The sequence below is a fragment of the Notolepis coatsorum genome (assembly GCF_963971535.1).
Source record: "Notolepis coatsorum genome assembly, chromosome: 3".
Classification (NCBI taxonomy): domain Eukaryota; kingdom Metazoa; phylum Chordata; class Actinopteri; order Aulopiformes; family Paralepididae; genus Notolepis; species Notolepis coatsorum.
In genome coordinates, this window is record NC_140167.1 from 183,911,692 (window position 1) to 183,928,063 (window position 16,372).

Below are 16,372 nucleotides of genomic sequence, written 5' to 3' on the forward strand. Positions count from 1 at the left end.
AGTGTCGCACGTGCAACATATATATCGCACTGTACAGCCCTGCCTAAATTATGTAATAATGTTTGGTCTAGAAGCGGGCTATATCTGGCCTTGACATAGCCGGACATTGAGAAATTGCAATTCAAATAATTTGAGCATAATAGATGAACTTCTGTTGTGCATCTTACACATTTACAGTTATCTGTGTGATATTATAAATATGTAATAATAATGAATTAAACTGCTTGGGCTAAACGTGGTCTATATTTAGCCGGACATATTCTGGGCTGTATGGATATGTTGAGATCTAGTGCTCACTGGGCCCAGTGAGCACCAGAGGGAGAACCCAGTGAGCATTAGAGGGAGAACCCAGTGAGCATTAGAGGGAGAACCCAGTGAGCACTAGAGGGAGAATTCTCCCTCTAATGCTCACTGGGTTCTCCCTCTAATGTTCACTGGGTTCACCCTCTAATGCTCACTGGGTTCTCCCTCTGGTGCTCACTGGGTTCACCCTCTAATGCTCACTGGGTTCTCCCTCTAATGCTCACTGGGTTCTCCCTCTAATGCTCACTGGGTTCACCCTCTAATGCTCACTGGGTTCTCCCTCTAATGCTCACTGGGTTCTCCCTCTAATGCTCACTGGGTTCTCCCTCTAATGCTCACTGGGTTCTCCCTCTAATGCTCACTGGGTTCTCCCTCTAATGCTCACTGGGTTCTCCCTCTAATGCTCACTGGGTTCTCCCTCTAATGCTCACTGGGTTCACCCTCTAATGCTCACTGGGTTCTCCCTCTAATGCTCACTGGGTTCTCCCTCTAATACTCACTGGGTTTTCCCTCTGGTCCTCTGCAGGTGGAAGCTGCAGCTTCAGGAGCTCACCAAGCTGCCCGCCTTCGCCAGGGTGGTGTCCGCGGGCAACCTGCTCAGCCACGTAGGACACACCATCCTGGGGATGAACACCGTCCAGCTCTACATGAAGGTGCCAGGGAGCAGGACGCCAGGTGACCACACTGAGCACACCACACTGGAGCGCATCACACTGAGCGCACCACACTGAGCGCACCACACTGAGCGCACCACACTGAGCGCACCACACTGGAGCGCACCACACTGAGTGCACCACACTGAGTGCACCACACTGAGTGCACCACACTGAGCGCACCACACTGAGCGCACCACACTGAGCGCACCACACTGGAGCGCACCACACTGGAGCGCACCACACTGAGCGCACCACACTGAGCGCACCACACTGAGCGCACCACACTGGAGCGCACCACACTGAGCGCACCACACTGAGCGCACCACACTGAGCACACCACACTGAGGCACCACACAGACTCGTCTCTACTTTCCGTAGCTGCATTTCTGCAGACCCCTCTCTGATTGGTTGAGCCCATTTCTGCAGACCCCTCTCTGATTGGTTGAGCAAAAGGCGGACGTAATGTTATCATATCAAGAAGATAAAAAGAAATGTACTACCAGATTCGCGTATAACGTTATTTCGCGTGACTTCGCGGTTTATTCATAACGTTATGCACATTTCACAACACAGCCAGCTGTCAGAAACTGTACATTGTAACGTTATATAACATAACGTTATGTTATTTCGCGGTTTATTCATAACCTTATGCACATTTCGTGACAACACATAACGTTATTTCACGTGACAAGTTCAACACAGCCCAGCTGTCAGAAACTGTACATTGAGGGGGTCTGAATCACTGTTTAGTGTTTACACTCCCCACTTACTGTAACTGTACCATGACGCACTCCCCACTTACTGTAACTACCATGTTCTACATATAACCTCATCTCATGCACCTTGTTGTGTATCCTGTTTCTTTTTCCTCATTATTATATTCAGAGTTAATTATATTGTTTACACTGTCTTTCTTCTATTATAACCCTGCCCATTTGACGTTCCCAAATCATATTCAGAAAGTATCACAGAGACTTCTATTGACCAAGGAATTAGTTATTATTAGTAAGACACAACATTTCAATCAAACATATAATAACATGCGTTTCATCATACCAACTGATCCTGGTGTGACAATACCTAACATTTAGATTAACCCAGTTAATGCCTTAACTAGACAGTTACAATGTAACATTTAGATTAACACAGTTAATGCCTAACAGTTATAAGAAAGCAGGAAGCCGATCCAGCACTCTCAGATTCAAAGTTTTAATTGCCTGGAACATACATGTTTTGGAACCAATGTGTAACTAGACAGTTACAATATAACATTTATATTAATTAACCCAGTTAATGCCTTAAGAGAGAGTCTGGTGGTCAATGTCACTTCGGATTGTTACGACACATCTCTACTGCTTGTGACAGGCTCTGGTGCGTTCCAGACTTTACTCCTGTTGGGAAACTATAGCGATCAGAGAGGGGCTTCGCTCAACCAATCAGAGAGGGGTCTGCAGAAATGGGCTCAACCAATCAGAGAGGGGTCTACAGAAATGCAGCTACGGAAAGTAGAGACGCCACACAGACGGCACCACACAGACGGCACCACACAGACGGCACCACACAGACGGCACCACACAGACGGCACCACACAGACGGCACCACACAGACGGCACCACACCGACAGCCACCACACCGACAGCCACCACACAGACGGCACCACACAGACGGCACCACACCGACAGCCACCACACCGACAGCCACCACACAGACGGCACCACACAGACGGCACCACACCGACAGCCACCACACCGACAGCCACCACACAGACGGCACCACACAGACGGCACCACACCGACAGCCACCACACCGACAGCCACCACACAGACGGCACCACACAGACGGCACCACACCGACAGCCACCACACCGACAGCCACCACACAGACGGCACCACACAGACGGCACCACACCGACAGCCACCACACCGACGCCACCACACAGACGGCACCACACAGACGGCACCACACCGACAGCCACCACACCGACAGCCACCACACCGACAGCCACCACACAGACGGCACCACACAGGCAGCCACCACCACGTCATGGTTTTATCAGCCACAAAACTCATGAACACATGTAACAATAATGTCTTCCTTGCTTTTTTAGGTCACCAAGAAAACAACAACTTCTGCTCGGTCAACATCAACATCGGTCCTGGAGACTGCGAGTGGTTTGCTGTGCCGGAGCCGTACTGGGGGACCATCAACGACTTCTGTGAAAAGTATGAAACGGAAACTAAAACCATCTCTTAAGCCGTCGTAGCTCCGTCTACATATGTGATGATGTACAGGGTCCTTGGGTTTGACACTAAACGCTGTGTGTGTCTTTCCCATAGGAACAACATCAACTTCCTAATGGGGTCGTGGTGGCCCAACCTGGAGGACCTGTACGAGGCCAACGTGCCGGTCTACCGGTTCATCCAGCGTCCGGGGGACCTGGTGTGGCTCAACACCGGCACCGTCCACTGGGTCCAGGCCATCGGCTGGTGCAACAACGTCGCGTGGAACGTGGGGCCCCTAACGGGTGAGAACGAGAGTGGGGTTATTCATGCTTCCTGGCACGGGCTGAAGCGCTGTGGAGAACGTGTGTTTTATAGACTGTGCTGCTCAATACAGAAGGAAATGTATCTGTCTGTTCCCTTCTTACCCGTCGTCCCTCATGGTGCAGAAACAGTTGTTTTGGCTTAACTCTTTCTGTACCATTTTACCCGCACAGAACTCGTTAAAACAACCTGTTCTGCCCCATCTACATGGAACTTATTGCAAAAGGAACTGAGGCTCCCGAACCTAATTATTGAAAGGGCATCCATGGGGGCCTGTTCTTATTTTTGCTCTTAATTAAATGTATCTAGATTTTAGCCTCTTAGACATTTAGTTGTGTTACTTGTCTTGTATTTGTCTGGAATTTATTTTATGTATTTGTTATGTTTGTTTGGTGGATCAGGTCGCTCTTGTAAATGAGACTTTTTATCAATGAGATTTTTTTACCTGTATAAATAAAGGTTTGAAATGAAATGGAGCTGGAATTGTCTTTTGAGATCGATGGTTGTCTCTCCCGTCCTCAGCCTACCAGTACAAGCTAGCGGTGGAGCGCTACGAGTGGAACAAGCTGCAGAGCGTCAAGTCCATCGTCCCCATGATCCACCTCTCCTGGAACATGGCCAGGAACATCAAAGTGTCCGACCACAAGCTCTTCGAGATGATCAAGTGAGACACGCGCCGACACGCCCTCTAGTTATACCTCCGCTTTCTTTCATGGACATAAAGACTAGTTGAGACAAATGGCCTCTTTTGTGCTCACCTGGTTGGAGGGTCGATTTATTCACCCTCCGCCGGGAACCCCTCATTCCTGTGGTCGTGTTCTAACCGACCTCCTCTCTCTCTGTGTGTTTGTACGTCAGGTATTGTTTGCTGCGGACTCTGAAGCAGTGTCAGATGCTGCGGGACCTGCTGTTGGCCGCCGGCAAGGAGCTGGTTTGGCACGGGAGATCCCGGGAGGAGCCGGCACACTACTGCAGCATCTGTGAGGTACGGTAGCCCCCCCCACACCCCCACCCTGCATGCTTTCTGCGCAATATCTCTGGGCTCCGTGTGTGACGGATTCATCTTGTTGTTTCACCTGGAACTGCCATAATAGATGTGCAGCTGGGACTGGCTTTCAGATTGACATTTGACATTAGCGTTGCAGGCTTGATTAGGCACTTTCCTATCGATTTCATCCAAAGATGAAACGCGTAAGATAAACACGCAGAAAGGATGTGTCCGCAGCCAGTGTACACACTGTTGCTCCGCGTGGGGATGGAAGTGCGGGAACGGCGGTGTACGGTTCCACGGGTGAAGAATGGAGAGGAACTGAAGTGCTTTTATTGCATTGAAAGCCCAGGGACTGCAGATGTAAATGAGCGTATAGCTATAGTCATTATTGCATTAATAAAATGGCCTTTCCTGCCGTATCATGGTAATCTGCGTTGTTGCACTATAAAATGGCTGCCATAGAATTCTGATAATCTTGTTATCAGATTTGGTAATGTAGATGAGAATAGAGTGTGAGATGCAGGTGCCACTGGAATGTCTTCGCCATGACAACACCTTGTCTATGTCAAGGACACTATTAAAGAAGGAAGGGTCATCACGTCACCGTGAGCGCGCACATTGGTGCCAAGTGTGGAAACTTTCAGTTTGGCCGACATTGAGTTGAATGGGATCAGCCACCTCCTTGTTTATGACCCGTCATCTAAACGGGTTATTACCTGGGATGTCCGAATCATCGGCATTATATTGTTATAATTATATTGTTTACACAGTTCATTTTTTTAATATTTTTATATTCACATCTACTTTTATTGCCTATATTTATGTCTTTCTACTATTACCCTGCCCATACCTGTACCTCCCCTCCCCCATGCTGCTATGACGCCCGCCTTTCCCCAAAGGGATCAATGCAGGCATCTTATCTAACTTTTGATATATTGGTTGATGTATATTTCCTCAGATAGACTATATATTTTGAATTTCAATACAGGCTTCAATAGAACAGATACCAAAGTCTGATACAGTAGTTCCCTCTGTCTATGGTACACCTTGTGACCTACAGCCTACATACCTTGTACAGCCCTGGCCTATTCCTATCTTTATTTTAATGTTTTAATTCTATTCTATTGTGCTTCTATGTTAATTTAGTTTATATTCCATTTGATTTGATTCCACCTTTTTAATTTTTTATTCTACCATAATTATTTATCCGTCAATGTCAAGATTCAAGACGTTTATTTGTCACATACATACACAAGACATATAGTGAAATGAAGGTGGCCATGCCCGCTTTGATTGTGCAAAAAATACAAATAATAATAGAATAAAATAGAATAGATAATAAAAGTACTAAGATACAATACAATGCTAAGCTTACGAATTAAAAGGTAACGAGTCCTACACTACTATACAATATACAGTTATACTATGTCACTTTGCTATACTAACTATACTATACAAAAACATCCAGTTATGTTTATTATTTCAAAAAAAATGTAATTACCTTTTTTTCTTTTAACACTTTGATTGCCAGTACCCCTGGGGGTGCGCTATTTATCGCTTGAGTGCCAGAGCTTTAGTCAATGAGAGGACGGGGATATTTGCGAACGCATAAACTATATCTTAAATTATTTTGTTTATTATTATGTGTCTAATACAACCGTCGCTTATCAATGAGTTGCTTGCAGTCAACATGTATGAAACGGATAGTTTTTTCATCAGTACATTTCCGTTTTATACCGTTTTGAATATGAGTATAGTTTTGAAGATTTTGAAGCGGGCTAAAAAATCGATTATCCATGACCTGGTCAGCGCTAACGTCATACACGCACACACGTTGTGAAATATGTGAAAAAATACATCTGATTACCCCAAAACTGGTAAAATAGATTCCTTACCTCAGATCTGATGTTCTGCAAAAAGATTATTCCAATTCCTGATCGCCATTCCAAATATCGATCGCGTTTATTGATCCAACCTCGAAACACATCCACGCTGTTTCCAGTAGTGTTGTCACGATACTGGAATTTCGACTTCGATACTTCGATATTATTTCGATATAAAAATATATATATATATATTTTTTTTTTTATTATTATTCTTTTTTTTTAAAGGGGGACTATCTTATAAATGGCCTTTTTGAGTGTTTAGCATTGTTTCCTAGCTATGTGAACTTATATTAATATGATCTATGTCTCAAAATTCTCATATTGGTGCATTCTTCCAATTCTCCTCTCACAATATTCACCCTCACTGAACTGAGTCATTTGAAAATGTGCGTGATATGTGATGTCAGAAAGACACCGCTGCATGATAATGTTCAGGCGGCGCCGGCACGGCGCAGTGGTTTAGGAGCCCAGGCTCAAAACGGCTCGAGATCTTGAGGTAGAAAAATGCTGTTTTTGAGGACTTGATTAGAAATACAAAACAATGAATAAATAAAATATATATATTACAGAGGTGTTCCATAGACTCACAGGAATTGTGTAAAAGTGCCCAAATAGTGAAAGAAATAGTAAAATAGTTCCCCTTTAAACAAATTTAGCTTCAAATTTAGCTTCTCTCTGGTACTATAAGACAGGGATCGGCAATAGGCGGCCCGCGGGCCGAAATGGGCCCGCCAGCAATAATTTCTGGCCCGTCAGGTTATTTTGAGAATATGATGTTTATTTTACGCGCAGGAAATATTCACTCGTTGTGACGCCAGAGTGTCTTTTGAAGCTGTATCTATCTATTCATCATATCTATGGCTGTCACTATAGCCAATTGAAATGCTAGAAATGGTCACATGGACTGGGAGAACCAATGGAATTTCACTTTCACTTCCGCGTTTGGGATGCCGGCGAGCGAAGCGAACGTTTGCAAAAACAAAACAAACGTCTTTGAATAACTTCTTTGCAATGCAACGGGGAAATATGATGAGCCAGAAGAGGAGCTTACGACCTATAAAGCTTATTTTAATAAACAGGTGTCATTCTTAAAATACGGGTTTATCGCAACAGGTAACTCTTGCAATAAGCAACCGGTGACTCTCGCTTGTTGACATGGCAACACGAGCAAGCAACTGTGTTCAAGTTGGATGGGCATTCAACGCGAGTGGACATTTAACATGTTATTAACATGGATTTTGGAGGACCGAAGCAGAAACAATATCAAGTCCAGGGCAGGGCTGCCTGCATTATGCCGGTGAGTGTTGTGTTTTAATAATAATAATAATACATTCGATGTATAATACACCCGCTGTGGTGCTTAAAATCAAATGCACCCTACTGATCTCGATTTATAATGCGAGCACCTGCATTAAAATCAAATTACTGATCTGTTCATGTGTAATGCACTGTCTGAGAGGCACTTTATAATAGAAAAAAGACAGTGCAAACATGTATATGTCGTTTTTTTTTTTACAGTTAAAAAATGTTCACTTATCATTGGCCCGCCACACAATGGCTTGGGGAAAATTTGGCCCGTGGGCAAATCTAATTGGCGACCCCTGCTATAAGAGAAGATAAATATAACAATTTTAAAACCCTTTGTTTATCTTTAGATCACACATTTAAAAATAACTTCAATAATTTGTATTGCAAATGCAGAACATGGTATTTTCTCAAGCAGACAGATGTAAACACTGTAATCTGTGTTGCATGTACTTGACAAACTGAACTGTTTATATTACAGTTAGTAACAGTTTCGTTTTTATTTAAAGAGAGAGAGAGAGAGAGAGAGAGAGAGAGAGAGAATATGCTCGGAGCATTTGTGACTGGGCATGGGGGCGCGGGACTTGTTGAGGTAAGGTCCAATTATTTTTTTTTACATATTGTGAAAGTACAGATTCATACCTTAAAAATAAGCCATCACTTGAACATTTTGGTCGGAATATTTTTCAAGCTACATCCTATGAATCATGGAGATATCAGTAAACGCATTCAGAGATGAATGGTCTTCGAACTTGTGGAGAGGTTCACACCTGTGATTTAATCAACTACAACCCTACCCAGAATGCATTGTATTCCATGGCCCCCCTCTCTCTGGGGACATTAACACCTTGCATCAGGCTCTTTTGTTATGGCAATGACTCTGTCTTGTGGCAAGTTGTGTGGCAGTTGAAGTATTTGCCTTGTAAGTCTAAAAGCTAAATGACTAAATGTAAATGTATTATAAGGAAAGGTTAACCTTCTGTAGTGTGGTAGTGAAAGCGTTAACCGTCTGTAGTGTGGTAGTGAAAGGTTTGTTGGAAGCCTCACATAAGTCATGTAATGTTGGGGGTCAAGGTATTGGCTGAAGGAAAGGCTACATCAATAAGCATTTAGATGTTTAGATTTAAAGGTTAACCTTCTGTAGTGTGGCAGTGAAAGGGTTAACCTTCTGTAGCTGTGAGAGAATTGTTGAATAGATACACAAATGTTATAGAATGTTTGATTATGACATCATACTGTGACATCACAAATGTTTTCGGGCATTCATAATAACATTATTTTCTATGATGAATTGAAAATGGGGGATCCTGATGTAAACAAGATGACAGTCTTTCTCTGGTCTGCATCCCCTTAACAATTGTGTGTATTGAGCTGTACTGTATTGTACCCATTCTGCAATCTGTTAATAAAGTTTTCAATCAATCAAGTTAACCTTCTGTAGTGTGGCAGTGAAAGGGTTAACCTTCTGTAGTGTGGTAGTGAAAGGTTAACCTTCTGTAGTGTGGCAGTGAAAGGGTTAACCTTCTGTAGTGTGGTAGTGAAAGGTTAACCTTCTGTTAACTCACTAAACCTCACAAACACCAGCAAGGAAAGGCTGCATCAAAATAACTTTTGTTTCGTAGCTGCGTTTCTGCCACTCTTCACAAGCAAAGAGACTGTTTCCATTCCGTGAAAACCCGCCCTACTCTGCTCTGATTCGCAGACTGTGGGTGGGGGGGGGAGAAACGCTGAATGTGATTGGATCAGAGTAGCCAGACAGACAGGCAGAGCAGCCAGCCGGACAGTGGAGCACTGAGAGAGAGGAAACGGCGGAGGATTTAACGAGGCGCGTTAATACAATTTTGTTTATCTGGTTTATTGCTGCGGATTCAAGCCAAGTTGCAATAATACAGTACAGCTCAATACACACAATTGTTAAGGGGATGCAGACCCAGAAAGACGTTTGTCTTGTCATCAAATGAATTGCCAGCGCGCGTTCGTCTACAACAACAACCAACGCGTCCTATAATGATAATAAGTTGTTTGTTATTTTCTTTGAGTTTCCCTATTGAATGAATTTACTTCTTATACCATTAGGTTGCAATAAATTCACTCGAATGAAATTTGTTCGCTCATCAAATTCGTGACATTCTAAATGTGTTTTAATGTTGTTTAATTTAAAGGGGAACTATTTTACTATTTCTTTCACTATTTGGGCACTTTTACACAATTCCTGTGAGTCTATGGAACACCTCTGTAATATATATATTTTTTTTATTCATTGTTTTGTATTTCTAATCAAGTCCTCAAAAACAGCATTTTTCTACCTCAAGATCTCGAGCTGTTTTGAGCCTGGGCTCCTAAACCACTGCGGAGCGTCGTCTTCGCCTGAACATTAACATGCAGCAGTGACTATATGACATCACATATAGGCACATTTTCAAATGACTCAGTTCAGTGAGGGTGAATATTGTGAGAGGAGAATTGGAAGAATGCGCCAATATGAGAATTTTGAGACATAGATCATATTAATATAAGTCCACATAGCTAGGAAACAATGCTAAACACTCAAAAAGGCCATTTATAAGATAGTTCCCCTTTAATGACAATACACCCGCGCGGACTCGCGTTTTTTTTTAATCTTTTTTATATGGACAGGACACTGCGTTTGTTGCGTTGCTATAACTTATAACATTAAGATAAAGTGTATAAACATTGTTCTTCTCCCTGCTAAGAAAGGAGAGCGTTTGGCTGTGTGTGTTTCAACACCTCTTAAGTACCTGTTAAGCTGACAGACCCACACCGTAAATGCCCTCGCCTGTAGTCTTTCCACAGTATTGAGAGACAATACTGTCGAACTATATAACAATAATTACCTCATTTACAAGTTGTATTTAAGTTTGCAAATAAGGGCAAATAAGAGAACACATTATTGACATTTCAAAGATGTAAAAAAAAAACAGATTTAGATTTTTTCGATTTTCTGAAGAGCAAGACAATTGTTCCTTTTCTGGCACTTGTTTCTCACCGGATCAAATCGGGTTTGGTCACGTCGAGTCACATTTTAGTAACGTTACATTTTCAACAAGATTGCTGCTATTTAAACACTTGATGGAAACGGGGTAACGTTAACCTTATGTCGACTGTAGTATTGTATGACCTCGACATAACGTTTAAACGTCAACGTTACTCCGTTTCCATGCAGTAATTATAAAAGTAGCCAGCTAAGCTAACGGAGCTAGCAGTAGCTAACGTTAGCTGGTAGCTGTAACGTTACAACGAATCAGCTGTTGATATTATGCGCCATCAGTAGACAACGTATCATGTATTAAACTAGAGTTAATGGTTTAATGCTTCAGTCACAGTGACGTTGAAAGAGCAGCTGTCACGAACCTCTTTCATTTCTTTATGGAGATCGGCGCTGGCACTGCTCTAACACCGCTTGCAAATAGCATTGGGGCATTTGTAGCTTGTCCTTCGTTGTTTACTTGAAACCCGAAGTACCTCCAAACAGCACTTCTGCTGTTTTCTTTATCCACAAGCACAAGTTGCGGAGGCTCTGCATTTACCATCTTCAGCTAAAATGTTTGTTTACTAACTGAAGAAGACGGCTCTCTGTGAGGGGGAGGGCTGGACTCGGAGGAGCCGGGGGGGCAAGCGCGCTGAGCGCTCTGAACAGCGCGTCAACAACTTGCGGTAGAACACTCGCCAGCTGGTACCGATACTGCAGAAAGTATCGGTACTTCGGGAAATGAGTATCGAAGCCGTTTTAAATATTCAGTATCGATATGTATCGATACTTCGATATTTTTGACAACGCTAGTTTCCAGTGCCCTAAATTAATGCAATAGTCTCAGGTTACATGCCTGAGAAGTAAAATGTGGAATCCGGAGTTTTGTTTTCCCCATGCATTTCCATTGAGTCCATTCCAATTGGTGCAATATCATCCAGGAGATGATAGGGGGCTGTATTTGCCCTTTTCGAGCTCAGAGACAGTCCCAATGATAACGTGAGGCTGGATGGATGAAAAATGAATGGATATCTCTAATAAAATAAATAACGATTAAATAACGATTTCTCGTCATTGGCACTCAACGCATGGCGGCCAACAACGAGATTTCTCGTTGCTGGCACCCAATGTGTTAACACATTCAGCGCCAGGGATTAGTCTGGTCCTTGTGGCTAATGTGCCACGTTTCCATAACATATTTTCACTGTGCGTCACTATGTTTGGAGAGCTATATCTATATTCTATATTATAGCTATGGAGACAATACTATAGTAATTTGACAGTGACTTTCTTCCATCGATCATGCAAAAAAGCGTATTTTTTCATACATACGTTTGCGCCTTATCCCGCGGTGAATATACGTATAGTTTAGGAGTGATCCGGGATAATTCCTGAAACGCTGAGTTATAGGGCGCTACGTGTATTCGACTATAAACGTTGGCGTTTCTTGCCTGGACACGCTACTATTTCCAAATCAAATGTATATAATAGGTATTATGTTTCATCATGAAAGGGGGGGGGGGGGGGGGGGTCGTTTTTTATGCTTTGATGGCCAGTAACGGCATTCGTGTTGAACACTACAGACGCTGATCAGCTGGATCGATATCAAAACATTGTTGGATCAAGCTGAAAGTGATGTCAGATAGTCCTTACCTTTTGACCGGGGGTATTCCAAAAAGAATATTCCAATTGTCTGATCGCTTTTTCCAGTATTGGTGTCCATCTGGTCCCGGACATAATTTGGCACAACTTATGGATCGAGTGTGCCAGATGCATTTCGAAGTGGTCGGATGAAGCGATTTACTCGGCTCCGTCTAAATATAGCGCCCCGAGACATTTGAGTGTAACACAGGGTTAGATATAAGGTTTCAAAGGGTGGGCGACACTGCCATCTGGCAGGATGCGGCCGATATTGCACTTTGGCGATCTCAAAATCCTTTCCTATGGCAACACCGAGGTCAGTGCATGAATAATGAATACAAATATTGAATAAAAGAAAAAACTACCAGGCGTAGTGGGCAAGGCGCTCGCCACGAATGCGGAGACGCTGGGCTCGCCTGTTCGAGCCCAGCGCTCCACATTGCTTTCAGTTTAGCTGGTCGTTCATACTAATACACATTGGCCGTATTAGGGGGTGGGAAACTGATGGGTGGGGATCGGGCGTTGTGGACAGCGACTCCTACAGGTCGGTTGGTGCGCCTGCGCAGTAGAATCAGGAAGTGACGGGGGCAGCGTGAGCCTCCCACGCGTTACTCCTCGCCACTGAGAGATCGAGCTGCGCAGGTGAAAAGATGCGACTGCTGTTACCTCAAGTACCGGAGGGGACTTGTGCTATGTATGACTTTGTCCACATTGCAGCCGGCTTGTGGGAGGCAAGAAACAGCGTTCGTGACGGGTGGGTTGAATTGGATGATACGAAATTGGGATGGGAGAAAATATAGAAAATGGGAGAAAAAGTGGATAAAAAAAAAAACTACCAAAACCCGAGATATCTCGGGTCTGGCGTCCAACGCATGACGAGTTAACATGACTTAACTCGGGTTTGGCTCCGAATGTGTTAAAGTGACCTTTTCTTATGTGTTTAAAGTGACCTGTGGTGTGTTTGTGTGAGAGAGTGCAGAATGTGTGTGTGTGTGTTCATGTGTGCTTGTGTGTGGCGAGATCAGTGTTGCACCAAAAACAACCAAATCAAATCCCTTGTATGTGAAAACTAAATGAAGACCTTTCTGATTCTGATCGGCCCGTGTTCCCGTCGTCCCCAGGTGGAGGTGTTCGACCTGCTCTTTGTGACCAGCGAGAGCAACAGCAGCAAGACGTTTGTGGTGCACTGCCAGGACTGCGCCCGCAGGGGGAGCGGTAACCTGGACAACTTTGTGGTGCTGGAGCAGTACAAGATCGAAGACCTCATGCAGGTCTACGACCAGTTCACACTTGTGAGTATAAGGCAGGGTTCGCACAAGGTCCTTGAAGTGCTTAAAGTGCTTTATTTTTTTGAAAGAAATATGTCAAGGCCTGGAATTCCTTGAAATTTTTTTAACAAGGTGCTTGGAATTCAAATCAACCATTCGCATTGAAAGTTTTGTTCATCCATGGTCAAATTGTTCTGAATCAAGAAATAGATTTTTTTTTATTTAAAGTGTAACTAATTGTTGGAAATTGGTTTTAAGCCATAAATATTGGATCAGATTTATTTTCTATAAAAAACAGCATTTAAAAGTGAATTGTATCCTTTTAAATGCCCTTTTAAAAAGAAAAATAGTGCTTGGAAAAGTGCTTGAAAGTCCTTGAATTTCATTTTGCAATGTCTGTGGGAACCCTGTTAAAGGCCAACTTGCAGGTTGTATTTTTGTTCAATAAACAATGTGGACTAGGCCAATGGTGACTTTCATGAAGAAGAAAAAATAAATATTGAAATTGAACCCGTTTTAGCGTTTTTATCAAATATTTTGTCTGCCCAACACAATCACCACGCACGTGGATATTTTAATCAATGGTTCATAACGTGCACGTGTAATCGAAATGATGTCGTCACGGCAGGTGCAGGGCACCTGAGAGTCACACACACACAGAGTCTGAGAGTCACACACAGCTAGTGGCAGGCAGAGAGACTTGCTACTACTAGCCGAGGAGTAATGAATGAAAATGTATCCGTTTCACCTAACAACACTATTGCTCCGTGATCATAGCCATCCATCTCTAAAGCTAACCACTATTTGTAAAAGCCACAACCATGTTACCATATTTGTACTAATGAAAATCATTGTGTCGTTGTACATATTGTGTATACACCGTTAGAAGCTAGCTAAGTTAGCTAACGTAGCTTAGCTTGGTAGCCGAAACTCATAACATCACCCGATTTAAAATGGTTCTCTCCTCTTTGTATACCTTTGTCATCACAAGTATTCTGCCAAGGAACTTATGGACACGACAATAGTAGTAGTTATAAGGTGTTTGAGCTTGTAGCGTTAGTTAGCTCATAGCTATCGTCACTGATGCACCAAGTGCAGCTAAAGGGGCTACTATCGTATCAACATGCCGGGGCGCATAGCTTGCTAGCTGGCAGGATGTGTGTGCAGCAGTGCTTTGCCTCACAGGTCTGAGAAGAGGACCTACAGATTTTACTCCTTCCCAAAACTCTTTTACATGCACGACAGTAGCCATAATGCTAACGTTAGCGGGGTAACGTTAGCCAGAGCCATATAGCCAGCTTGGTACTATGACCCGGGGATAAGGCGACAGCCCACAGACCAGTAGCGCTGCTGTACTGAACAACAGGCTGCCTAGTGGTAAATGTAGTTCTTTTTTTACGACATTAAAAACATTATAACTACCTTGTTTCAACCAGTTGTAGCTGGTCCATCAAAGTCTCCCGACGATTAAACCCATTTGCGTCTTGTAAGGCGTCCATTTGGATCAAGGAAATGGCTTTCTGCACTCGTCAAAACTCCTTGTAGTGGATCAGAAGTAGGGGAAAGATACCCGACGTGACGTCATGGCCCTGATAGCTCTGATAATTTTTTTTTATTCGCGCATGCATGTTATTCGTGCATGGACCTTTTTACCCCTTTCGGAGTGGCATTTCCGGCGTCAAATGAAAAAAAAAAAATTTAATTAGATACCAATGATGTAAACTACCCATAATTGAAGAGTAGGGTTTAACCTGCAAGTTGGGCTTTAAGGGCTTCACGAGCATTAAGAAACCAGCAGGACTAATTCTGCCTCTTTCTCTGGGGTTCTCTTCTGTCTGGCACATGTGCAAGCTTTCAGTTTTATAGACTTCAAGTAGATTAATCCAAACCTGTCGGAAAAACCCCTGTTGTTTCTCATGTCGATTGCCAAGCTACTGATTTGCCACGCATGAGGAAGCGCTTCAGATGTGTAACCAGAGTTATACATTTACAAGTGCGAGGAGACCATGTCTCATGAAATCAAACACTGTGTTGATATTGGAGCCGTAAGGAGGGGAGTCATGAGGCTGGAGATGCCTTGTAAATGAGGCGTCGTCGAGTGGCCAGCGTGGGCAGAGACTTCCAGCGTTTTCAGTAATGGAAAGAGATTTCCATCCAATGTCATTAAATTCTCAGACATTACTAGTTGATTATTAGGCCAAACCTTTGTCAGTCTGACCTCTTGTTTTACTTTAACTTGAGCGCGTTAACGTAGAAGTAAAGTGCTCGCGACAGCAAACATTTGGAGGGAAAAAAGCAGAATTCTAATGTATTCACCCTGGCCTCCGCTACTGTGGCAGATCCTTAGTGGATGCGATAACTCAAATACCTTTTATTCAAATGTTTAAAAATGTGCTGTGAATAAATCCAGCTGTCAGCGGTACCTCTGGCTTGGTCAGTCGTCCCTACTAACACAATTTGCAGTGTTAGCGGGTGGGAAGCTGGTGGGGTATGTATCCTGATCGTTATAAACAGCTACTCCTACTGGTCGGTCGGGGCGCCTGTGCAGCAGGAAAGGGATCTGGGGGAGATAGTGTGATCCTCCCACGTGTTACACTCCCCCGGTGAGAGTCCTCGCTGTCAGGTGAAAAGAAGCGGCCGGCTGACTCCACATGTATCGGAGGAAGACATGTGGTAGTCTTCTCCCTCCCCAGGCCGACAGTAGGGGGCAAAAGCATGCAACGACCAGGAAGGGAATTGGCATAACGACTAAATTGGGATGGGAGAAAAATAGGGGGAGCAAAAGTAGAT

At 43.6% G+C, this 16,372-nt stretch overlaps 1 protein-coding gene across 3 annotated transcripts in view; it reads left to right on the top strand.

Moving 5' to 3' along the window:
* kdm6a (lysine (K)-specific demethylase 6A) overlaps positions 1-16,372 on the top strand; it is a 188,355-nt gene that overhangs the window by 170,451 nt on the left and 1,532 nt on the right. For all 3 annotated transcript variants that reach the window (XM_084310621.1, XM_084310622.1, XM_084310623.1), the window contains 6 exons: positions 830-978; positions 3,067-3,181; positions 3,296-3,483; positions 4,025-4,166; positions 4,361-4,487; positions 13,436-13,606. In XM_084310621.1, coding sequence (XP_084166747.1) covers positions 830-978; positions 3,067-3,181; positions 3,296-3,483; positions 4,025-4,166; positions 4,361-4,487; positions 13,436-13,606 — 892 coding nt within the window. The remainder of the gene's footprint in view (positions 1-829; positions 979-3,066; positions 3,182-3,295; positions 3,484-4,024; positions 4,167-4,360; positions 4,488-13,435; positions 13,607-16,372) is intronic.